The sequence below is a fragment of the Pan paniscus genome, chromosome 6 (assembly GCF_029289425.2).
Source record: "Pan paniscus chromosome 6, NHGRI_mPanPan1-v2.0_pri, whole genome shotgun sequence".
Classification (NCBI taxonomy): domain Eukaryota; kingdom Metazoa; phylum Chordata; class Mammalia; order Primates; family Hominidae; genus Pan; species Pan paniscus.
Window position 1 is genome coordinate 175,469,374 of NC_073255.2, and position 25,789 is coordinate 175,495,162.

Consider the following 25,789-nt stretch of genomic DNA (forward strand, 5'->3'; position numbering starts at 1 on the left):
AAAGAAATCAGAGCCTGCTGGGTACAGTGGCTCACACCTGTAATCCCAGCACTTTAGGAGGCCAAGGTGGGCAGATTGCTTGAGCTTAGGAGTTCAAGACCAGCCTAGGCAACATGGAGAAACCCCATCTCTACAAAAAATACAACAATCAGCTGGTGTGGTGATGCACACCTGTAATCCCAGTTACTCAGGTGGCTGAGGTGGGAGGATCACTTGAGCCTGGGAGGCAGAGGTTGCAGTGAGCTGAGATCGCACCACTAAACTCCAGCCTGGGTGACAGAGCAAGACCCTGTCTCAAAAAAAAAGAAAAGAAAAGAAAAATCAGAGCCGGCTGGGCACAGTGCCTCATGCCTGTAATCCCAGCACTTTGGGAGGCCAAGGCGGGTGGATCACCTGAGGTCAGGAGTTTGAGACCATCCTGGCCAACATGGTGAAACCCCATCTCTACCAAAAATATAAAAAATTAGCTGGGCATGGTGGTGCACGTCTGTAATTCCAGCTACTTGGGAGGTTGAGGCAGGAGAATCACTTGAACCCAAGAGGCAGAGGTTGTAGTGAGCCAAGATGGTGCCATTCCACTCCATCCTGGGCAACAAGAGCAAAACTCCATTTCAAAAAATAAAATAAAAATATCAGAGCCTCACTTTTATCCTCCAAGGTGATATAAGCTACACACACACACACACACACACCCCTACACACACACTCTACAGTAATATATGTGCATATAAATGTATATATACTACTATGTATGTATTATACTAATATATTTACATATAATTTACATATATGTACATGCAATATATTAGTGTAATATATACTATATTTGTGTAATATAGATATATATTCATTATTACTGTAATATATATTACAGGATTATATTCTTATGGATAAGCAACAAAAGTGATTTCTTGAGATGAAATCTACTCCTGGTGAAGAGGCTATGAACATTGTTGAAATGACAACAAAGAATTTAGAATATTCATAAACTTAGTTGATAAGGCAGTGGCACAGTTTGGGAGAATTGACTGCAATTTTGAAAGAGGTTCTCTACTGTGGGTCAAATGCTATCAAACAGCATTGCATCCTACAGAGAAATCTTTCAGGAAAAGAAGAAGTCCATTGATATCGCAAACTTCATTGTTATCTTTTTTTAAGGAATTGCCACAGCCACCTCAATGTTCAGCAACCACCACCCTGATCAGCCAGCAGCCATTAACACTGAGGCAAGACCTTCTACCAGCAAAAAGATTATGACTCTCTAAAGGCTCAGAAGATCATTAGAATTTATCAGCAATCAAGTATTTTAAAATTAAGGTGTGTACATTGCTTTTTAGGCATGATGCTACTGCACACTTAGTAGACTTTAGTATAGTGTAAACATAACGTTTACATGCACTGAGAAACCAAAAACGTTGTGTGACTCACTTTATTCTGATACTCGCTTAATTGCAGCGATCTGGTACCAAACCAGCAGTATTTCCAAGGTATGCCTATATGTACATCTTATCCCATAGGATGCCAAAGGCAGGTAGAACTCCTACGTTGCCTTACCTGAGACAAGGGTAACATATAGCCTCGGTATTTCGTGGGCAAAAATTCAGTCTTTATGATTAACCTAAACAGGAAGCAGGAAAAAGCATAATTTTGTTTTAAAAAACTAAATCATCTTTTAAAAAATAATCGGTTTTTCTTGTCACAGGGATAAAGAATTCAAAAGCATAGAAGTTGATTATATATCAGAAGAGAATTATGACAGCTAATATCCACATAAGAGAACAGTAAGAACGAAACTGACAATTGCTCCTGGGTTTACATCTTTACTCCCAATACTTTAAACCTTCTAACACTTAAGAAATATAAGCCTGGCCAGGTGCGGTGGCTCACACCTGTAATCTCTGCACTTTGGGAGGCCAAGGTGGGTGGATCACCTGAGGTCAGGAGTTCAAGACCAGCCTGGACAACATGGAAAAACCCCGTTTCTACTAAAAATACAAAATTAGCTGGGTGTGGTGGTGCATGCCTGTAGTCCCAGCTACTCGGGAGCCTGAGGCAGGAGAATCACCTGAGCCCAGGAAGTGGAGGTTGTGGTGAGCCAATATTGTGCCATTGCACTCCAGCAACAAGAGCGAAACTCCATGTCGAAAAGACAAAAAAAAAAAAAAAAAAAGAAAAAAGAAATATAAGCCTTATCTGTTTTGCCAAGGGAAGCACTGGCAAAATGTTTTCCCAAGCCTGATTCCCTTTTCTTATTTGTTTATTTATTTATTTATTTATTTTAGAGACAAGGTCTGGCTGTCTCCCAGGTTGGAGTACAGTGGTTTGATCACAGCTCGCTGCAGCCTCAAACTCCTGGGCTCAAGAGATCTTCTCACCTCAGCCTCCCAAGTGGCTGGGATTACAGGTGCTCACCACCACACCCAGCTAATTTTTAAATTTTTTGTAGAGATGGGACCTTGCTGCATTGCCAATCCTGGCCTCAAGCAACTGTTGCACCTTGGTTTCCTAAAGGGCTGGGATTATAGGGGTGAGCCACTGCACTCAGCCTGATTCCCTTTTCTAAAACACATTGGGAAATTAAAATACACCGGAGAGAAGGTAAATAGTTCTCTCAATTCATGAGGACAGTCAAGGCACAAGTTTCTAATTAAGTACATATTTTCTTCTGAATATAAGAATAAATAGAAACATATTCTATCAGTTTTCTAATTGCTCTTCTCTGTTGCTGTTATTAGCCAGAATTTGGGGATTTTTAACATATTTATTGAGCTGTTTCCTGGGGAATGTTTTAAATTTTTACTTAGCTTCTACTCCTTTAGGGCTCCAAAGCTCAAAGCTTACTGTATGCCCCAGGGAAGAACAATTCTTTCTCTAACACATGAAGGCAGTAATTAGGTGCTTTGACATCTCCTAACATATTTTAAGAATAATCTCCTCCAAGGCACCAAGAAGAGAAGAGCCCAAGGGGTCCTGTGAATTCAAGGGGAGGGGAGTTCCTGCAACTGAGGGTTCCTCCCTATTTTAGGCCATTTAGGGTAATTTCTGGACATTGCCATGGCATTTGTAAGCTGTCCTGGCACCACTGGGAGTGTCTTTTGGCATGCTAATACATTATAATTAGAGTATAATAAGCAGTGAAGACAATCAGAGCTCTCTTTGGTCGCCATCTTGGTTTTAGTGGGTTTAGGCCAGTTTCTTTACCACATCTTGTTTTATCAGCGGGGTGTCTTGTGATGTGTATCCTGTGAAACCAGTCCTGCTGATCTCCTGTCTCTTCCTGTGACTAGGAATGCCTAACCTCCTGGGAATGCAGCCCAGCAAGTCTCAGCTTCATTTTACCCAGCCCCCATTAAAGATGGAGTCACTCTAGTTCGATCCCATCTGACATATTCCCCCCCTCCCTTTTACAAGAGGAGTCTTAAATCATAGGGTGATAGTACTCAAAAATAGTTACTCCTAAATGTTACAGGGGCTTATGGTCAAACTAAACTCTTCCAACAAATTCAAGAAATTAATCAATTATGTTTGGATTGACTTCAAAAATTTTTGTTTGTTTGTTTTTGTAGAGCGAGGGTCTCACTATGCTGCTCAGGCTGGTCTTGAACTCCTGGGCTGAAGGGATTTGCCTCAGTTTCCCAAAGTGCTCAGATTACAGATGCAAGCCACCACGCCCAGCCTGGGTTGACATTTTGTTACCTGACACTTGTTAGTATTTACTGTAACAAAATATTGCACATCTCAAAAACAATGACTAGCCTTATGAACAAAAAAGCTAACACCTGCTTGATCTAGCACTCTGCTAGCCTCACCATCAAGCATCATTTTAAGGAGAAAACTGCTCCTGCTGGAGCATTAAATAAGCAGCTATCACTAAAAGCCAAACAAAGCTTAAACTGAGTTTGCACAAGTGACATCTATAAATCTGTAACTTATTAATGCTGTAAACTAGAAATAAAATTTGAAGTGCCCCCTCCCCCACCCCAACCCCGTTCATCTCCCAACTACCACCATCTGAATGGATTCCCTCCTCAGCCAGGGCACTCTAAAATTTAACCTGAAAGACTGGTTCAGGCCACGACAGGAAGTGGGGTCGGACATGCCTCATTATACCCCTCTAGCATTAGCATCAACGCAGACCTTAAGTCTGGTGAGAAACATTTACAATCTATTTTCTCTGAAGCTGGCTACCTGGAGGCTTCATTTGCATGATAAAACCTTGGTTGTGGAGACCAGAATGTCTTAACCTGGACATTCTTTTCTACTGATAACTCCTTCAACCAATGCCAATCAGAATATGTTTAGATCAGCCAGGCACAGTGACTCACACCTATAATCCTAGCACTTAGGGAGGCCAAGGCGGGTGGGTGGATTACCTGAGGTCAGGAGTTCGAGACTAGCCTGGCCAACATGGCGAAACCCCATCTCTACTAAAAATACAAAAAATTAGCTGGGCATGGTGGCAGGCATCTGTAATCCCAGCTACTTGGAGGCTGAGGCAAAAGAATCGCTTGAACCCAGGAGACAGAGGTTGCAGTGAACTGAGATTGTGCCATTGCACTCCAGCCTGAGCAACAGAGCCAGATTCTATCTCAAAAAAAAAAAAAAAAATTAATATGTTAACATCTACCTGTGGTCTGGAAGTCCCCCACCCTTTGAGTTGTCCTGCCCTTCCAGATGGAACCAATGTAAACCTTACATGTATTAATTGATGTATTATGTCTCCCTAAAATGTATAAAACAAGCTGTACCCAAACTACCTTGGGCACATGTCCTCAGGGCCTTCTGAGGCTGTGTCATGGCCACATCCTTAACTTTGGCAAAAATAAACTTTCTAAATGGACTGAAACCTGTCTCAGATATGTTGGGTTCACAATGCTTTTGGTCTATTAAGCGCAGTGTGTGTGCGTCAGGGCCTGCAAGGGTACACGTTTCTGTCTCAGGGTCCCCTGGGTAACATATTTACCCTTGCGAGTGGCCGGACACACCACAGCCCACCATCGTCCGCAGGAAGACAAACCAGATGTACGAAGGAGCAAACGAGGTCAGCAAGGAGAAATAGGCTCCCCACAGGAACGAGATGAGCAGAATCTGAAGCAACAACAGAACACATGAATGGGACCTGCCTCAATGTGGGGAGGGAAGAAGCCCTAACTTCTGAAGGCGATTTTCGGTTTCCATCCTGATAGTTGCTTCTCTGAGGAGCTAACCTGTAGCAAGCCCACTGGTCTTTCACAATCATCCAACAATACAATCCATGCCATTCTACTGTCTGGAAGCCCAGACCTACCAAGTTCAGGCCATTCTTTAAAACTACCCTGCTGTGCCCACCCTCATGGGTGGCAGGTCCCCGAACTTGGACATCAAAAGGCAAAAACGTGTCCTCCCTACCCACAGGGCTGCTGGGGACGTAACGAGGCAGTATGTTGGGAGGAGTACAAGGAGAACATTTAAGGTATTTGCTTTTTCTTTAATTATAAGGATAAATTCATAGTAAACAATACAGAAGAAAAAAGAAAATTAAGAAACTGAAATCACCATTGATTGTCCAACCCAGAGAAGATAACTCTTAACACTGTTTTATCTTCTCTGTTTATAAGAGAAAACAAAGTGTTAATGGCTGGCTGTAAATGTTCCAGTGGAAAGACGTACTTTCATACATGTAATATAATACATAAGACCTTGCTCTACTGTTGCAGTTTAAGTTGTTTCAGATCTTCTCATTATTAAAATAAGCTGTGATGATATCTGTGCATAAGTCGTTATGCCCTCTCTGATATCTTTAGCAAGCTAGATTTCTGGAAGACAAATGTTCAGGTTAGCAGAATATTTTCAAGGTTCATGTTTCATACTGCCAGGCTGATGGTCAGAAAAATTATACCAATAGGGTTTAATAATATTATATAATAATAATGATATATTAACACCAACAGGGTGTTATATATAGTAAGGGTGTCTATATACTTGCAAGTCATGAAAATGTCCATTTCAACGGTGCAGGACTCTTTAAGGAAAAATTTCCTTACATATTTGATAAGGAAAAATTATATCTTGCTATGTATTTTGTTTTTGATAACTCCTGTGCTTTAATGTTTTTTCAAAGTTTGACAATTTGTATTTCTTTTATAAAATGCCTTTTTGTGCTTGAGATACTCGTGTTTTCAAATTTACAAGAATCTATGATATTTATTTCATGTACTTTAAAACATACAGCCAATTCTACTAATGTTTTCCTTTGAGATTCCTCCATTTGTGTTTATGCTCAGAGAGGATTTCACCAGAAATCAAGCAAATAGAAAAGACAGACCTGGGTTTGTAATCAGAAGACATAATTTATGTCTTGATGTCTAATCTTAGTAGGTACGTGACTTTGAGCAAGTAGCTAGTTTCAAAGCTATACCAACATGAGCAAAATGTGTAGCTGCTTATGTTTATACCTGCAAATGTCCACACTCTAATATGTTTTAACTCCATACATCCATCAACTTAAGAGAGAAAAGCGGCTCAGAACAGTCTGAGGAATGTGAGGTATGCAGAATTTATCAGGTCCAGAGAAACAGGAGCATGCGACTCCAGTCACATTCCCGCACCCATGCCCAGGGTAATTGTATTTCATTTTGTTTTTCTTACCTTCCCTGTAGTTTCCAGACTAGCTGATAAATTACCTAAAATGTTACCGCAAGTTGCACAATGTGACGCTCATCATCTCCATGTTTTTAGATTTTGTGACACCAAGAAAGATGTAGAATCAGCTGATAGCATACCTTATTTTAATGAACCAATGTAAATTATTAGTAGATAACTTAGGAAGTGCCCCCAAATTCTTTTCTCTCCTCCTTTAAAAAACCCACTTGTAACCGCTGCTAATCGGAGCATATATTCAGGGCAACTGGACTGTATGACTTCCGAGCTGCAATCCTCAATCTTGGTCCAAATAAACTCCCTACTTATATTAATTTCGCCTCTGTTTCTTCCTTTAGGTCAATATTTCTGGCATAGCTGGCAAGGTTCAGAACAACACCACCCCTTACCCCCACAATTACCAGTAGGCTCCTCTTGAACTTGCTGCATGAACCCACTGCGTTCCCCTAACTCCAGAGGTTTCGCTGGGGGCAAAAGGGTGAGTCTTTCTGAATCTGGCCCTCCTTTCCTTCAGGTTGAGGTCTACAGTTTGGGTGGCTTCTTTATAAACTCTCTCATTTAAGAGCATGGGCTTCCATTTCTGTCCCTGGACGGGACATTCAGGCAAATGGCTCTGCAGAGAACTTCTGCTTTCTCTGCCTCTGCCTCATAGCAGCAGGTTTGGCTTATGGTCTTGGCCATCCAGCACTAGTCATTTTACTTTTTCTTGTTCTAAAATTCCATCACAGGCTTTAAAACTTGCATCTGTTTCCTACTGATTGTAATTTGGACTTCTCTTTTCATTTGTGGCCAGTTCCTGCTAGTTTCAAACAGATAGGTGCCTGAGGGTGAGTTTTCTTGCCCCAAAATTAAGGGAGACTTGCTCCCTCCCAACCTACTTGGGTGCTCTGGGGGGCTAGAGACTTTATGGACACTCACTCATGACACGTAGTCCTGAAAGAACAGCTTCTTCTGAGCTTGCTGCTGCAGCAGTGGACTAGTCATTTAAATGAAAACCAGAGGAAAAAACCTCCCAATAGGGGCTGCTCTGAAGGGCAAAGGGGCCTTTTCCATTCCCCTTGTTAACTCATTAGAAGCGAAGATATGGATAAATGGAGAACAGATGTGTGCCCCCACTGATATCAGACCTCTGTTCTCAACACCACCACAGTAAACTGGACGTGGTGGGGGCATCTAACCAACCCATGACTGCTTCTAAGTCCCAACCTTTAAAAGTTCAAATAGAGCCACTTAGCGGCCTTTCTTCCTTTAATCCTTCTAGGTAGAGATTTCTTAGAACTCTATAATACCTGCATCTCCTTTTACTCCACACCTGGACTGCAGAGGAACGGCTGCAGGCACAGGCACCCTGAGAAAAATGTCCAGAAGATAAGCCTGGAATGTTCCATCAGGGAGGGAAATGTCTGCATTTTCTATCTTGGGTATTGGGAGGGAGATACCTACTAAAGAGAAACAGTGATAAGGTTGCCCCCAAAAGAATACACAAAAGACAATTCCAAATGCTACTGTGAGGCCCCACCTACCTTCCAGCGGCCATATCTGTCAGCCAGGAGGCCAAAGAGGATACTGAAAACCATGTAGCCAAAAAACACCATCTGCAAGTGGGAGCGAGACAAAACGGTTCTCTAAGCAGGTTTTAGATGTTACTTTACCCCGTTAGCCATTTTCATTAGAAGTAGGCTGGAAATACGGGAGGGATGGAAGTTAATTTAAAGAACAGGGTTTCACGTTGGTCTTGCTTGCCCCTGAGGCCCTTCATGTTCAGGATTTCGGCTCCCTGTTGGCGGGAGCCTAACAAGGCAGATCCTGCCCCAGGTGGAAACGGGGTCCTCTGAGCTGCCACCCGCCTGTTGCTAGAGGACGGCTTCGGCTCCACTCTATTCAGATGTGTACTTGTCAATTTCCACTGAATTGTCCGTTCATGCGCTGCCTTATACAGTACACAAATTGGGGCCACTAGAAGCAGTCTCCCTTTATGTTATTACAAATAGACATAACTTTAAACACCAAATCCAATCACTCATTTAAAAAACTCTTCAGAACATTCATAAGTCCTAAGATACACCTACTTCTTTTCCTTACTCGTTCTCACAATGGCCTGTCCTCCCCTGATAAAATTCAAGGACCTGGGATTTGACACTAGGGTTTTATTTATTATAACTTGGCCTGAGACCTCAGCTGCTGTCTGTGCCTCTGGGCTCCTTATTTTCCTGGCTTCAAGAAGTTCAGGCTTCACTGCAGCCCTGACTGACGGCCTCCAGGGCAATCAAAGGAATGCTGTCAGCTCGCATTTCTAGGGGAAAACAAAACAAACCAGAAACAGCTCTGTTTCCCTTTCGCTGTCGCTGTTCTGCTTTTTTTCTCCTTCCTTCACTCTTTAGAGGGAAGACTGAAATGCATTTCTCCCACACAGAACGATGAAAAATTCATCATATATATTCTTGCACGACAAAAGCCACGACTGGGTCCTGCACGTTACACTTCCTAGGACAGAAACGTTCCGTAACCCTGTTTGACAGACTGCAGAGACAGAAACCTGTCCGCTCGCTGGGGCTCCGGCTCTCCCTCTGCCTCCCTCACTCGCCCCCCACGATCCTCAGTGGTACCCCCTTCTTGTGCACCCTCCCCTGCCCTCCCCCTCCCCCACCCTCTACCTGGAAGACGTCCTGCCTCCCTCGCGCGCCCCACCTAGCGCGCACCTAACCCTCCAGCGCCCTTGAGCCCCCATCGGGCACGCGCCTAACCCTCCAGCACCCCTAATCCTCCATCGGACACACCCCTGGCCCTCCATCAGGCGTGCGCCTAACCCTACAACGCCCCTAATCCTCCATCGGGCACGCCTCTGACCCATTGGGCGCGTGCCTAACCCTCTGGCACCCCGTATCCTCCAGCAGGCTGGCACTCCGTATCCTCCAGCAGGCGGGCGCCTAACCCTCCAGCGCCCCTAATCCTCCACTGGGCAAGCCCCTGACCCTTTATCGGGCGCGCGCGCCTAACCCTCGAGCACCCCTAATCCTCCATCAGGCGCGCGCCTAACCCTCCAGCGCCTTTAATCCTCCATCGGGCACGCCCCTGACCCTCCACCGGATGCGCGCCTAATCTCCAGCACCCCTGATCCTCCATCGGGCGCGCACCTAACTCTCCAGCGTCCCTGACCCTCCATCGGGCGCACCCCTGATCCTCCATGGGTGTGCCGCTGACCCCTGATCCTCTCTTGCGCCCTTCCCCCCTCCCCCGCACACTGCTGCTGCTCACCCCCAGCTCTTCCACCTCCGCCACCCCGGCGCTCGACCCTTCCCCCCAACTCCTGCCCTCGACCTTTCCCCCATAACCCAGACCCTTCCCCCAACCAGCCCCGCGCTCGACCATTCCTTACCCCCACGCCCACCCTCGACCCTTCCCCCGACACTTCCCCCATTCCCGCCCTTTCCCCTGACCCCCGACACTTCCCCCCGACCCCTGCCCTCGACCCTTCCCCCAACCACCCCCATGCTCGACCATTCCTACCCCCACCCCCACGCTCGACCCTCCCCCGCCCCCCCTCGCCGCCTCCCTAGGGTCAGCTCTTTTCTGCAGGTGCTTGTCTTTAATACATGACATGACTCCACTGTTTCTGATTTAAGCAACACACAAAGCGTTTCTTCAGCATGACTCTTACAAAACACAAGGGCCATCATAGCCCCACAATTCTTTAGTTTTCTCAATTAACACCCGCTTAGAAAATGGGGTTGGGGGGCCTGGGAGACTGACAATGTTGCTCATTAGCCTGGCCCTTCCGTTTAGCACAATTGTTCCCAGTAAGCTCAGGGACAGGGTCAGAGTCAGATGGGCTAAGCCAAGACAGGAGGATGGGAGGAGCCCAGAGCAGGAAACAGTCACCTTGGGAGAGTTCAGCTGCTTAGAGAGAAGTCTGCTGAGCTGTGATGGCCTAATGAGGGAGATTGTGTACCTGCTGGAAGGAGCCTCTGCAGGCACCTTAGGAAACAGCACAAATGCAGCCAATGAAATATGAGCTGTAAATATCACATTTACATGTGTGTCATGTACTATAAAAAACGGTGTCACGTAATATAATTTTGTAGTGCAGGTGGAAATGCCACACCTGGATCTCCAGCATTCTCAAGGATCTAAGAGGTGCATATATACAAGCCAACTGGGGTACAGATCAGTTAGAATTAAACATAAAGTTATAGGGTCACCCTAAAGATACAAGGATTGGCAAGTAACGCTTTTCTGAAAGCCATGAGAACCAAAATGGAGTCACTTAGGCCACACCCTACCAAAATGGGATGGTAGGCAACAGAGGAGGGGCTCTCGGGCACACAAAAACTGTAATAAGGACTCTGAAAACCACAGCCTTGCACAAAGACCACTGATCGCTTGAGCCCAGGAGCTCAAGGCCAGTCTGAGCAACAGAGTGTATCACCGTCTCAAAAACAAACAAAACAAAAAACAAGAAACTGCTTCTGCAAGAACAATACCCAGCCTGTTCTACCTCGGACTGATGCCACCGTTGTTACTGATCCTTGTAGCCAAGGAAAAGTATTTCAAAATAACTTATGTAGCCTTCCTCATTTTGTCTTTAAAAAACTCTCGACTTTCCTTGCCTTCCTGGATACACCTGTGGCCCGGCCACGGTTCGCCATGGCACAGGAATTCCCAGATTGCAATCATCTGTCATTCCTTTCCAAATAAACTCATTTCTCTGGAGAGCTTCTCTTTTATTTTAGGTTGACACTGTCTAAAGTATTTTATATGTAGAAGAAAACAGAAAGCAATTGAGTCACTTTATTACAAGTCTAAGTAAAAACTTTATTTCTAAAAATTTTTCCAAAAGCATATGATCTGAGACACCAAAATAGACACCCCTTTAGCAACTAAGACGGGCCCCAAGGTTAAAGAAACAAAAGTTATCTCCAGGTCAAGGGTTCAGGGCCTGGCAGACATGGCAGATTTCTGAATTCCTTTCTGAGATATCAAGCTGATTTACAACCCAGGCCACTACAGTGCTGATTGGACAGAGGACCAGCCTTACTGACATTCTTTTTGGATAAGCTACTGCAGACCTCAGGCCAGTTTCAGCAGCTTATACAGAGAGTGCACAAACTGTTTGTTTTCTGTAGTTCACCTTTGACATAAAGAGCCAAATTCCACCTCATTTTAATGCTAAAACCCTGCCCCAAAGTGAACATGTGATGTATGTTACAAACCAGCTTACCTAGTCTGCATGTAGGATCCCCTCACAAATATGTATAGCTTTGCCCCCAAACCTGCCAAATATGTATGATGCCAGCCAGCCTTGTGAAACATAAAACCCAACCTGTCCTTCTCCTCTTCCAAGAGAAAGCAACTTCAATGCGCACTGGAGACTGTCTCTTTCAGGCTTGCAAATCACTATTGCCAATAAAACTGTCCTTTCTATTATTTAGCCAACCTGGTGGTCTTTGGGACAACAAGTATTAGAGAGCTTTAAAAACACAAAAAGGAACCAGGGCTCCAAAGTTAATAAGAGGAGTTTTAATGAGGGAGATGGAACTAAGATAATATAATGGAAAAATAAAACATCTCGGGACTCTTAAACTCATTACACCAAAGAGGAGGTTAAGCCTGAAGACAGACTCATGCAACACTAGCCATCCTTGAATAGCTGTTGCTTTACAATCTTATGTCAAAGTATTATCCATCAGCCAGACCCCCCATGGAAAATTCTTTGCTGGTCTTGAAACCCTTCAAGATGCATATCCTCCTATAAAGCAAGGACATGTCCATTGTAACTTAGGTTTTCTATCTAAGTCTAGCTTCTACAACTAACATCTGTTAGATTTCACACTGATAATGTTGATTGCAAGCTCATCTTCCCAAGTGATGAGACTCATTCTTCCCAGAAGATGAGACCATTCTTCCACCTGCCCTGAGACATCTGCATAATTGATGCTTCCTTTACTCTCCCTTTTTTCTTCCAATGTTCACCTCATTTTATATAAAATGTAGATTTACTGGGCACTAATTAAAATCTCACAGACATGTAACCATTTGCCTCATTGGCTGGCTACCCACCTCTTCCTACATGCTTTCTTTCCTTTAAAAGAGAGTATAAATCCTGAGTCACCCAGAAACCTCTGCTTCAAGCCACAGATGTTTCCATAGCTGGTGTTCTTGAAACTGACACTGCAAAATTGTAACTGAGTCAGTGAAAGAGATCTGACCTAACCAACTCCATCTTGCTTCTAACCTCCAAACTGTCCTTGGTCATTCCTGGGTGTAGGCTGAACTAGCTTTGGGAGTAACTTACTTTATAGTTTAAAACAAAGATGATAACCGCCCTTTCCCAAAACCAACCTCCTTCTTGGCTAGGACTAGACTGCCTTTGTAGGACTAACAAATTAGCCACAAGATTAGAAATTGTGGTTTAGGAGTCATGCAGCTGGAGGTTACAAGATTCTGACCCTCCCTAAACTGTTCCTGAGATCAGTGCTTGAGATATTTTGCAGATGGTGCTCTTGATGGATCAGCTGGTACCACCCAGACCAATAAACTGGTTCATCTGATCTTGTGGCACCCACTCAGGAACTCACTCAGCACAAGAGGAAAGCGTCAATTCCCTACTATTTCATCTGTAACCCACCCAATCAGCACTCTCGACTCGCTGGCCTTCCCCCACCCACCAAGTTGTCCTTAAAAACTCTGCTCCCAAATGCTCAGGGAGACTGATTTGAATAACAATAAAACTCCGGTCGCCCACACAGCCGGCTCTGTGGGAATTACTCCTTCTCTATTGCAATTCCCCTGTCTTGAGAAATCAGCTCTGTCTAGTCAGCGGGCAAGGTGAACCCGCTGGGCTGTTACATTCTTCCCAGTCACGCCCTCAAGCTCTAGTTCAATAAACCTCAGATGACTGAGATTTTTGCCTCAATATCTCATTTGGGTTAGCAAAAATCAGGGCAGATTTTTAGATGTGCTGCTGTGATTGGGCATACAACTGGAATCCAAACTTCCCAGCCTCCAAGACACAGAAAGAAACACAATTGGGCAATACCATGCATTATCTGAGAGAAGAACTCCAACCAGTTCCTCAAGTGAGGGAATTTTCCCTGATGCCACCCCCAAAGATTAAAATTCACAGGTAAGATTTGGTTAACGCAGTGAGTGACAGGGACATCCCCTTCCCCTGCCACCTTCTGGGGCTACTCCTTTGAGCACAGCCTTGTCAGTCTGGGGAGCAGGAGGAATTCTTCTGGAAATCTCCACCACCAGTTTCAGACTAGCTCTCACTGTCTTACAGAATTTGCCCTCAAGGCCTCTGCCACCTGACTGCCATCCTCCACCCATCATAGTCTACCTACCTCCCAGACACTCCCTTTAGTGAGGATTTGAGCACCTGGGCTCATAGTTCTTCTATTAAGTCTTGGGGCCCAGAAAGCGATACAACAAAGACTGGCATTTTGACATGTGGAGAGGATAGAGGCAGCTGCATCAGAATCAAGGTCCCTCTAACCTTGTCTTGCTCCTTCGCCCTCAAGCACAGGGAAGGGCTCTCTGCAGTTTCCTTATCTGACCAAGAAAGCTTTGTTCCAAAAGGAATGCAACTGGGCCAGGTGTGGTAACTCAGTTTGTGATCCCAACACTTTGAGAGGCCTAGGCAGGAGGATTGCTTGAGGCCAGGAGTAGAGACTAGCCTCTTCAAATTAGCCAGGTGTGGTGACCCACATCCTAGCTACTCAGGAAGCTAAGGCAAGAGGATTATTTGAGCCCAGGAGTTCAAAGCTGCGGTGATCTATGATCGCACCACCACACTCCAGCCCGGGCAACAGAGGGAGACTCTGTTTCAACAAAACAACAACAATGACAACAAAAAAAAAGGGAACGCAATTATCTTAAACCCGCTCCCTAGGGATCATGTCAAATTACAAAGATCAGCCACCAGAAAAGAGAAGAGGCTGGGGGTATCACATTGCTCCAGACTTTTCACCTAGTCCTCTGAGGGCAGCTCCCAGAGATCACCTGGATAACAGAACCACCTTTGTTCCTGTGCAACTCCACCCCTCACCTTCCTGTAATGCCTGCCTCACACCTCCCTGGTCCATTCATTCTCACTTATGACTTATTGCCCGTCTAAAGAATCTTTGCCCACTGGCATCCTCCACTGTGAAAAAGGCTATATACGTTTCTGTCCCAAGCTGGGTTATTGGTAATCACTCTTGTGATTCCTTCCTGCTATGCCCATCAAAATAAAATTTTGTATGCCTTTTTTCCCCATGAATCTACCTTCTGTCAGTTGATTTTTTTAGTAAACCTTTGGAAGGTGAAGGGAAGTTTTCCCTTGGCACTTACAAAGTCCTGTCTTCTTTAAAACCAGCTTCAATACCCAAGTAAATCAACCTTTCTCTCCCCACCTGCTGGTTCTTTGACCTCCTTGGCTGATGTTACTTCCTAAATACGTTCCAGAACACACAACCTCACTCTACCACTTATACCACAGCCCCTTTGAAACCATCTTTGCAAAAAATGTAATAGAAAAAATTATGACAGTGAAAGAGATCTGCCCTAACCAAATCCATTTTGGCTTTAACTTCCAAACTGCCCTTGGTCATTCCTGGGCATGAGTCAAACTAACTTTGGAAGAAATTTAGTTTACAGTTTAGATAACAGCTCTTCCCAAAACTAAACCACCTTTATAAAGTAATAAAAGGCCACCAGGTAGGATTATGAGAGGGGCCTGAATTCTGTTAAGATGTAGGCTTAAAGGATTACCAGCCACTTTCCAGCCTTTGTTCTGGAGGTCACACGATTTGCGACTTCCCCAATTACTCCTGTAAATAACATCACTATTGTAGAATCTAAAATTGGCCTTTTGAGAAGTCTTTTCAGACTTTTGCATTTTTGACAACAGGATGACTCCACCCAGACCCATGACCCCTGACTCAACTGGTCCTGTGACCCCCCCAACCCATAAGCAGACTCAGCATACTTGGTCCATTTTCTACACCACTATGATTGCATCTCCAACCAATCAGCAATACCCATTCTCTAGCCCCCTGCCAACCAAACTATCTTTAAAAAATGCTTGCCTCCAAATTTTCAGGGAGGCTGATACAATAAAATTCTGGCCTCTGGTTTAGCCACTCTATGTCTATTAAACACGTTCTCTATTGCAATTCCTCCACTTGATAAGTTGGCTCTATCGGGGCACTAGGAAAGATGAACCCTAGGGCAGTTACACCCTCACTGACCTTCTACCCTGCAGCCTTATCTCCTTGGAGTTCTTAGAAAACTGACCACATCCTTCCCTGAAGCCTTCCAATGGCTCTCCACCCTCCACAGCATTCTTATATATCAGGAGCCTCTTTTAAGATTAAAAATAAATATTTTGCAAAGCTCTATGATAGAAGGTGAACTGTCATACCCATTTAATCAGAAATATATAATGACTATGAAGTCAATCATGCTATTATGTTGATTTTGGTTATAAGAAATGGCAAACTGAAAAACTGTAATATGTATTTGTATCACGTATTTTTTGCGTGGAGGGTTTATATGTGTTTGGCCCAATGTTGGGGAGCAGTGGCTATAGAATGGAATTCATGCTCAGCAGGTGGGGTGCTTCTGGCCCTGCCCACCTCTGCAGCTTCACCTCCCATCACTACCCCTTTCTCACTATTTAAACAATGTGATACTGCTTGTAGTCTTCTCAGCACACATGCATACACACATGCTTTTTGAAAGAATGGATATCTTCAATTCCACTTTGTAGCAAAACTTGATGTGCAACTCATAAGGCTATTTTTTCTTTTTTGAGATGGAGTTTCACTCTTGTCACCCAGGCTGGAGCACAATGGCATGGTCTTGGCTCACTGCAACCTCCTCCTCCCAGATGCAAGCAATTCTCCTGTCTCAGCCTCCCAAGTAGCTGGTATTATAGGCACCCACCACCACATCTTGCTAATTTTTGTATTTTTAATAGAGATGGGGTTTCACCATGTTGGTCAGGCTGGTCTCAACCTCCTGACCTCAGGTGATCTGCCTGCCTCAGCCTCCCAAAGTGCTGGGATTACAAGCATGAGCCACTGCACCAGGCCCATAAGGCTATTCTTAATGGTCTTTGAGAAAAGTTGAAGGAGTAACAGTATAATTCAGTGAGGGTGATTGGTGAAGTCACTATGGTCCATGTAAATAGCTTCTTTAGTGACCCGATTTAACCTATGACTAACCCATGACTTAGGGATCACTTTCTGAATTGCATCTCTCATGTAGATAGTAAGCAGTTCAAGATTATGCATGCTAGGAAAAGAAAAAGGTGAGGAAGACATCAAATGCTGCAAACCCTTGAGTTTTGGAAGCCAACATACCAAGTGGTGAGACACCCTTTGGCTCTCAGCCCTGCAGGATGGAGGAAAGGGAGCCTATGCCCTCAGTTGGCTTGTTCACGGCACAGGGAGCAGGTACTTACCGTGGTTACTAATGCCACCTGCCAATTCTCCAGTTGCCATTCACAGCGGATGACAGGAGACACAACAGCTATCAACATGATCTCCATGGCCTCAACCACCTTAAAGAAGAGGGACACCATGCCATGTCTAAGTGCCAGCTTGTCATCACTTCTTCTCATATCTGCCTGCCCATCATCCTACCTAGTCCTGTCCCCTTTGTCCTTCCCCATTCAGGGAGGATCTATTGTATACCCACACTGCACTGCTAGTTGGATGAGGAACTATAGAACTTCAGCCTTTGTGGATGTGACTTTCATGGTTTGAACAACTTGAGAGAGTTCCCAAAAATTTGTGACACGTATTCACTTATGATTTTGCTGACCAATGCAGTTGCATGGTAGCACTGGGAGGGAGCTGTGTGAAGGCCACTCCCATAGCTAAGGAGTGAAACTAGCTAACCAGCAGCATCCACATCAACTAGCTTTGTTGTTTTGTACTCATGATTGTGAAGGTTGCAGAGCACACGCCTTATAAATGGATTTTTGAGACAGTTTCTGATCTCAAGCTGGGATAGTAAGATTCATGAAAGCTGGAAAATAAAGCAATGAGTACAAAGTAATATGAGTTCATCAGCAGGAAAGTGTTTTTTTTTTGTTTTTGTTTTTTTAAAAAAAAAGAAGAAGAAGAAATGGGATCTCACTATGTTGTCCAGGCTGGAAACTCCTGGGCTTAAGTGAACCTCCCACTTTGACCTCCCAGAGTGCTGAGATTACAGGCATGAGCCACTGAACTCAGCCTAAGAAAATGTGTATTTAACAAACTTAATGCTACTAAATATTTCTTTCAATACAATTTGAGTATCATCCTCTAGCCATATTTTGCAATCCGTTATAGGGATAAGTTTGTCTCTCAAAAAAAAAAAAAAAAAGAAGGAGATGCTAGAAAAGAATTGAAGGAATAATTATAAATAGATGATGAAAGTTAGGTAAAGGATCATGAAGGATGAGTCAAAGATGACTGAGATTTTGTGTCTGGTGGAAGGGAAGAACACTGACATCATTGACAGGGACAAGGTTATCAGGAGGAAAAAAAGGGAACCAAAGGAGAAAATGAATTTGGCACATATTCTGTCGATAACATTGATAGAATATCTATATGGGTTATTATAATAATGTTTATACTTGTATGACTTGGAGGTCTGGGATGAAAAAGGTGGAATGATGTCAGCCAGCGTGTGGGACTTTGAAGTACACATATTATAGTGACTTGTCTCTCCACAAGAGAGCATTATAGTGGTGTCCAGAGTTCAGATGGCCAGCTGGCAAGTTTTAGTTCAAAAAGCATCAGAAGTAAGAGAGCATAATTATCTCAGAAGAGGCTGACCTGGTGACTCATGTCTGTAATCTGAGCACTTTGGAAGGCTGAGGTAGGCAGATCACTTGAGGCCAGGAGTTTGAGACCAGCCTGGCCAACATGGCAAAACCCCATCGCTACTAAAAATACAAAAATTAGTGGGGCATGGTACTGCACACCTACTCAGGAGGATGAGGCACGAGAATCACTTGCACCCAGGAGGTGGAGGTTGCAGTGAGCTGAGATCGCACCACTGCACTCCAGCCTGGGTGACAGAGCAAGACCCTGTCTACAAATAATAATAATCTCAGAAGAATGTTTGATTTATAAACTCATCTTCCTTCAGTAATACAGAACAGCCAGATCCATATTAAACAAGATGCCACTCCTCTAAAGAGTTCTAGAAGGAAATAAACCAATAAGGAATAAAACTCTGCCCATTCTGCTATAGTAGCCTTAAGGGAGAGGGACCAGGCAGGGAGCCATCGTGGGGTACACAGAGGAGCTTCACTCTAGACCTCAGGGAATGTCTTAAAGATGACCAGGACTGACCGGGCGACGTGGCTCACGCCTGTAATCCCAGCACTTTGGGAGGCTGAGGCGGGCAAATCACTTGAGGTCAGGAGTTTGAGACCAGCTTGGCCAACATAGCAAAACCCTGTCTCTACTAAAAATACAAAATAAATTAGCTGGGCGTGGTGGCATGTGCCTGTAATCCCAGCTACTCAGGAGGCTAAGGCAGGAGAATCGCTTGAACTCGGGAGGTAGGGGTTGCAGTGAGCCGAGATCACACCACTGCACTCCAGCCTGGGCAACAGAACAAGACTTCGTCTCCCAGAAAACACACACACACACACACGCACACACACACACAAGACCAGGACTTAGGAGTCCTGGTCACAGGCTGAGGCTGCTCAGCTGCTGTGGATGCTGTTATATGCACCGTCACATGAGGCATGGAAACCCAACTGCTGCTTCTATGGCCTCTGAATAAGGGCCTGAACAGGTGGAGGGGCCACGGCCCATCACTGTCAACATATCAATGCTGATAGAAGAATCCTGCTCATAAAGCATCCCATCGTAAGACCAGGCGAAAGATTTGGTCCCTGCACCCAAATAAGCAGTTCTGTCTTCCTTTGTGAGACAGGAGAGGGTGGCCTGGCAGAGAGCCCTTCCTAGCTGGTGAGCTGGGGAGAATTCTCACGACTGTAAGACACTTGAGGCCGGGCGCGGTGGCTCACGCCTGTAATCCCAACACTTTGGGAGGCTGAGGCGGGCAGATCATGAGGTCAGGAGATCGAGACCATCCTGGCTAACACAGTGAAACCCTGTCTCTACTAAAAATACAAAAAATTAGCCGGGCATGGTGGCAGGCGCCTGTAGTCCCAGCTACTCAGGAGGCTGAGGCAGGAGAATGGCGTGAACCCAGGAGGCGGAGCTTGCAGTGAGCCGAGATCACGCCACTGCACTCCAGCCTGGGCGACGGAGTGAGACTCCGTCCCAAAAAAAAAAAAAAAAAAAAAAGACACTTGAAGACCAGAGATCATTTCACTTCCTCAAGATGTTCTCGGTGAAGGTGGAGGAGAGTTAATAGTAAAACTTCACCTAGTCACACCTATTTGTCACTTGAAATGTGGAATTTAACAAATTTGGAGCCTATGAGACCTCACTGTACAGATAAGGAAATCTTCTAAATTGTACCATTGGTTATCATCAAAGTAGGACTAGGACACATCTTGCCTTTCTCTTTTTTATACTAGACTGTTGCCTGAGGCCAGGCTTGGTGGCTAAGCCTATAATCCCAGCACTTTGGGAAGCTGAGGTGGGAGGATTGCTTGAGCTGAGAAGTTTGAGACCAGCCTGAGCAACATAGCTAGATCTCATCTCAAAAAAAAAAAAAAGAAAAGAGAAAAAAAGAAAGAAAATAGACTGTTGCCTGAGAATGCAACAATTTTGAAAGATGCATCAAACTCACATGGCTACCTACAGATCACACAACCCTTTACTTTTTATTTTATTTTTTTAACTGAGACTGAGTCTTGCTGTGTTGCCCAGGCTAGAGTACAGTGGCGCGATCTCAGATCGCTGCAACCTCCATCTCCCGGGTTCAAGCAATTCTCCTGTCCCTGCCTTCCGCGTAGCTGGGATTGCAGGCATGTGCCACCATACCCCGGTAATTTTTTTCTATTTTTAGTAGAGATGAGGGTTTGCCATGTTGATAAGATTGGTGTCCAACTCCTGACCGCAGGTGATCTACCCGCCTTGGCCTCCCAAAGTGCTGGGATTACAGGTGTGAGCCACCGTGCCCGGCCCACACAACCCTTTCTTATACTTTTTAGCTGTTTGGGGAGGGTCAGAGCCCTCTAGCGTTTTCTCACTTACCTCCCTCCTGTGTATTTTTACCCTCCGGCCCAACACCACTGTTGAGTGGACCCCATATCTTTGATTTTCCATTCTGTCTGATTATCATTATGCATCTGGGTATGAAGTTTTGTTTTGTTCCCCGCCTTCCACCCCCAAAGTCTTGCTCTGTTGCCCAGGCTGGAGTGCAGTGACGCAATCTAAGCCCACTGCAACCTCTGCCTCCCAGGTTCAAGTTATTCTCCTGCCTCAGCCTCCCAAGTAGCTGGGATTACAGACACATGCCACCACACGTAGTTTTTTGTATTTTTAGTAGAAATAGGGTTTCACCATGTTGGCCAGGCTGGTCTCAGACTCCTGACCTCAGGTGATCCACCGGCCTTGACCTCCCAGTGTGCTGGGATGACAGGCATGAGCCACAGTGCCTGGCCTGGAGTTCTTAACGTATTTTCACCTTACCTACTAAAGGAGGAAGTGGGAGTAGTGGTGTGGGTTCACAGACATCACCACTGTTGTGAAAGCCTCTGGGTGAAGCTGTCATTCTTCTTTCTTCAAAATAGCGTAGGGTGTATGTCTTAGTCCATTTGTGTTGCTATCACAAAATACCTGAGACTGGGCAATTTATAAGAAATCTAAATTCATCTTCTCACAGTTCTGCAGGTTGGGAGGCCCAAGATCAAAGTGCCAGCAGGTTCTGTTGCCTGGAGAGGACCTACTCCCTCGTGTCCTTCGAGAGTGGAGGAACCACTGTGCTCACAGGGCGGAAAGGCAAACAAGCTGAAACTCCTGCTGCATGAAGCCTCTTTTATAAGGGCCTTGATCCCATTCACGACGGAGGAGTCCTCATGGCCTAATCACCTCTTAAAGTCCCCGCCTCTTCACACTATCTCACTGGCATCACCTGGGTTTTGGAAGGGACACGTTCAAACCCTAGCAGTAAACAAGCCTTCATCAGTGCCTCTTAAAGGATCTGAAAATATGTAATTACAGCAGGTGTCTCTGGTGATTCTTATGCACAAAATGTTTGAGAGCCATGTGTTCGAATTTACATAAAATAATACCATAGTTTTCTCCATTCTTCCCAATACCTCCATTTCTATCATTTTAAAAAATGAGTATTGAATTCCCAAAACACAGACACAAATGCTCACTTGCTTTATAACCGAACACCTGCCAAAGGTGAATGAAAGTGATTTTTGGATTACCCACCTCTTGGGGTTCCTGTTTTTTTTTTTTTTTGAGATGAAGTCTCGCTCTGTCACCCAGGCTGGAGTGCAGTGGCACTATCGCAGCTCACTGCAACCTCCACCTCCCGGATTCACGCCATTCTCCTGCCTCAGCCTCCCGAGTAGCTGGGACTACAGGCGCCCGCCACCATGCCCGTCTCATTTTTTTGTATTTTTATTAGATACAGGGTTTCACCATGTTAGCCAGGATGGTCTCGATATCCTGACCTCGTGATCCACCCGCCTCGGCCTCCCAAAGTGCTGGGATTACAGGCGTGAGCCACTGCGCCCGGCCTCCTGCTCTTTTTCTTATCCCTACACCCCCTGGACTGGAGAGCCCAGAGCCTGAGGTCAGTAGAAAAAAGACTGCTGCATCCAACGACGTTAGCTTTGAAGACCCACGTGATCTCTGAGGCCTAAGCTCTGATTGTTTTTATTTTGCCCAAATTCCTGTCTAAGGGGGCTGGGGAGTCATGCCCTACAAACCATAAATTCTCATCAGATGGGTTTTATTAACCCTATAGATCGTGACTTACTTTCCGATCTGGCATAACATTATGTGAAAAAGAAATAAGTCAAATATTTTACCCCAAGACATGTTTCTTTGCCGTATTTTGAAATGGTCCTGCAAAGCTGTTCTTTGTGGGAGAAAATTTGCATCTGTAAAGAATCTCTATTAACAGAGCTAGATCTTTTTCTTCCAGGCCCTCCCAATCCTGAAGAGATTAACTAAAAGTCTAGCACCTTTTAAAGGTCTGAATAGGAAACATTTGTCATCTATTGTCTCTAAGGGCAGCCACTATAAGACTTCAAAAGAACCTTAGTCTCCACAATCTTTTTTTTTTTTTCATTTTATTATTTTTTTTTGAGACACAGTCTCGCTCTGTCATTCAAGCTGGAGTCCAGTGGCACAATCTCAGCTCACTGCAACCTCCGCCTCCTGGGTTCAAGCGATTCTCCTGCCTCAGCCTCCCGAGTAGCTGGGATTACTGGCACCAGCCACCAAGCCCAGCTAATTTTTGTGTTTTTAGTAGAAACGGAGTTTCAACACCATGTTGGCCAGGCTGGTCTCAAACTCCTGACCTCGGGTGATCCACCAGCCTCAGCCTCCCAAAGTGCTGGGATTACAGGTGTCAGCCACCGTGTGTGGCCACAATCTTTTATCTTAACTTGAACATCTCCTTTCTATCAATCCCAGGTCTGTAGACAAACTCAACCAATTGTCAATCAGAAAATGTTTAAATTTACCTATAGCCTGAAAGTCCCCCCTCCCCCACCACTCCTGTTTTGAATTTGAATTGTCCCGCCTTTCTGGACCAAATCAATGTATTTCTTAAATGTATTTGATGGATGTCTCCTGCCTCCCTAAACTGTGCCCCATCCACCTTGGGCACACGTTCTCAGGACCTCCTGAGGGCTGTGTCACAGGCCATGGTCACTCATATTTGGCTCAGAATAAATCTCTTCAAATATTTTACAGAGTTTGACACTTTTCGTCAACATCTTGAAGGAGCACTCACCCCAGTACTGCCCATGATCAGAAAGAGGGCAATGTGGAAACGCCCGAAGCCGATGGTCTCCACTGCATCTTCCACGGTGAACGTCTTTGCCTCTAACAACAAAAGACAAAGTGGAAAAAATTGCTTCTGCAGGGAAGGGAATGCATGTGGACTATCAGCTTCAGAAAGCCAACCCATTATTATAAAAACAAGTTAATATGGGGGGTCAGTGGTAGGCAACCTCCGCCTACCAGTTCAAGCAATTTTTCTCCCTTAGCCTCCTGAGTAGTTGAGATTACATGCACCCACCGCCACACTGGGCTAATTTTTGTATTTTTAGTAGAGATGGGGTTTCGCCATGTTGGCCAGGCAGGTCCCAAACTCCTGACCTCAAGTGATCCGCCTGCCTCGGCCTCCCAAAGTGATGGGATTACAGGAGTGAGCCACCATGCCTGGCTGCTTCTTTTGACCTCACCTTTTTGCATTTAAGCTTAAAAAGGATTCTTTAAGCAGCAGGTTGAGCTGGAGACTTCTATGATAATCTCACCTTTAACCTGTGGCTCTGCGGTCCCCAGGCTCAATTTCCGAAGGCTGAGGATCGTGACGGGCTCTGTTGGCTTGGTTGCCATCTTCTAAATAGCTCAAGTTCCCCAAACAGCTTCCCTGGTGGAAGCAAGGGAGGGAAGAAGGAAAGAAATATAATGGTTATTGGATAGTTAGTATATGCCAGGCACACTATACACAAAATTTCTTGAAGCCCTCACAAAAATCGAATGAGGTATGTATTTTTATCCTCTTTCATACTGGGCCTCTGGAACCAAGCAGCTCAGTGTTTTTTTTCCCTACTACTTTTTATTGATTGATTGATTGATTGAGATGGAGTCTCGCTCTATTGCCCAGGTTGGAGTTCAGTGGTGCAATCTCAGCTCACTACAACCTCTGCCTTCTGAGTTCAAGCGATTCTCGTGCCTCAGCCTCTCGAGTAGCTGGGGTTACAGGCATGCGTCACCATGCCTGGCTAATTTTTTTTGTATATTTTGTAGAGACAGGGTTTCACCATGTTCTCCAGGCTGGTCTCGAATTTCTGACCTCAGGTGATCCGCCCACCTCGGCTTCCCAAAGTGCTGGGATTATAGGCGTGAACCACTGTGCCCAGCCTTCCCTACTACTTTTTAGGTATGTGGCTTTGAGGAATTTGCCCTTTGCACACCTCAGTTTTCTCAAATGAGTTTCCTAAAATGGGGATGATATAATAATGGCACCCAACTTTCAAGGTTGTTGTGATGATTAAATGAGTTAGTTCACAGAAAGCACTCACCCCCATAAGTGGCAAGTACTAATGTGCTTGATAAATGGAAGCCGTTACTATTATTACTCTGTATGAGAGTATTTGTCACTAATCATTATCCTGAACACTTTACATACATGAATTATTCCCTCTAATCTTCACAGAAGATCTGTGAAATATTATAATTTATCACTGTCTGGCATGTAAGGAACCTGAGAAATGGAGAGACTAAATGGCTAAATTAGATAATCGAGCTAAATTAAGAGGCCAAATTAGACAACCAGGACTCTGAGACCAGTAACCAACCTTGAGCCTGGGGCCAGACGCAGGCCTTGGCAATTTAACCAATAGCATCCTCTGAGTGGGAGGGAAGATGGCTTTGATACAGAAAAACAATCGCAAAGCAGCACTTCACACTTCCGCAGATCCTGTATTTCCAGTGTGCTTTCTTGCATGTCATTGTCATTTTTTTTTTTTTTTTTTGAGGCAGAGTCTTGCCCTGTCGCCCAGACTGGAGTGCAGTGGCACGATCTCGGCTCACTGCAACCTCTGCCTACTGGTTCAAGAAATTCTCCTCCCTCTTACATGCACCCACTGCCACACTGGGCTAATTTTTGTGTTTTTAGTAGAGATGGGGTTTTGCCATGTTGGCCAGGCAGGTCCCAAACTCCTGACCTCAAGTGATCCGCCTGCCTTGGCTTCCCAAAGTGTTGGGATTACAGGCGTGAGCCACCATGCCTGGCTGCTTCTTTTTACCTTGCCTTTTTGCATTTAACCCTAAAAAGGATTCTTAACTCTAAAAGCCAAAAGAAAACTAAGACAAGTAAAGATGGGTATCAAGTTAGTGGCTTACCCACACAGACTTTTGTGTGTGTGAGACGGAGTCTTGCTCTGTCGCCCAGGCTGGAGTGCAGTGGCCTGATCTCGGCTCACTGCAAGCTCTGCCTCCCGGGTTCACGCCATTCTCCTGCCTCAGCCTCCTGAGTAGCTGGGACT

The 25,789-nt window shown here is 45.0% G+C and overlaps 1 protein-coding gene across 2 annotated transcripts in view; it reads right to left on the reverse strand.

The window, feature by feature from the left end:
- SVOPL (SVOP like) overlaps positions 1 to 24,246 on the reverse strand; it is an 83,006-nt gene extending 58,760 nt beyond the window's left edge. The window contains exons 1-6 of one of the 2 annotated variants that reach the window (XM_003813420.5): positions 24,053 to 24,246; positions 23,527 to 23,618; positions 17,087 to 17,185; positions 8,163 to 8,234; positions 4,964 to 5,088; positions 1,555 to 1,618 (exon numbers count right to left, since the gene is read on the reverse strand). In XM_003813420.5, the coding sequence (XP_003813468.3) occupies positions 1,555 to 1,618; positions 4,964 to 5,088; positions 8,163 to 8,234; positions 17,087 to 17,185; positions 23,527 to 23,618; positions 24,053 to 24,134 (534 nt within the window). In that variant the 5' untranslated portion in view covers positions 24,135 to 24,246. Of the gene's footprint in view, positions 1 to 1,554; positions 1,619 to 4,963; positions 5,309 to 8,162; positions 8,235 to 17,086; positions 17,186 to 23,526; positions 23,619 to 24,052 lie in introns of those variants that run through there. The other variant, XM_024929581.4, reaches the window with a different exon arrangement.
- Positions 24,247 to 25,789: the final 1,543 nt, after the last annotated feature.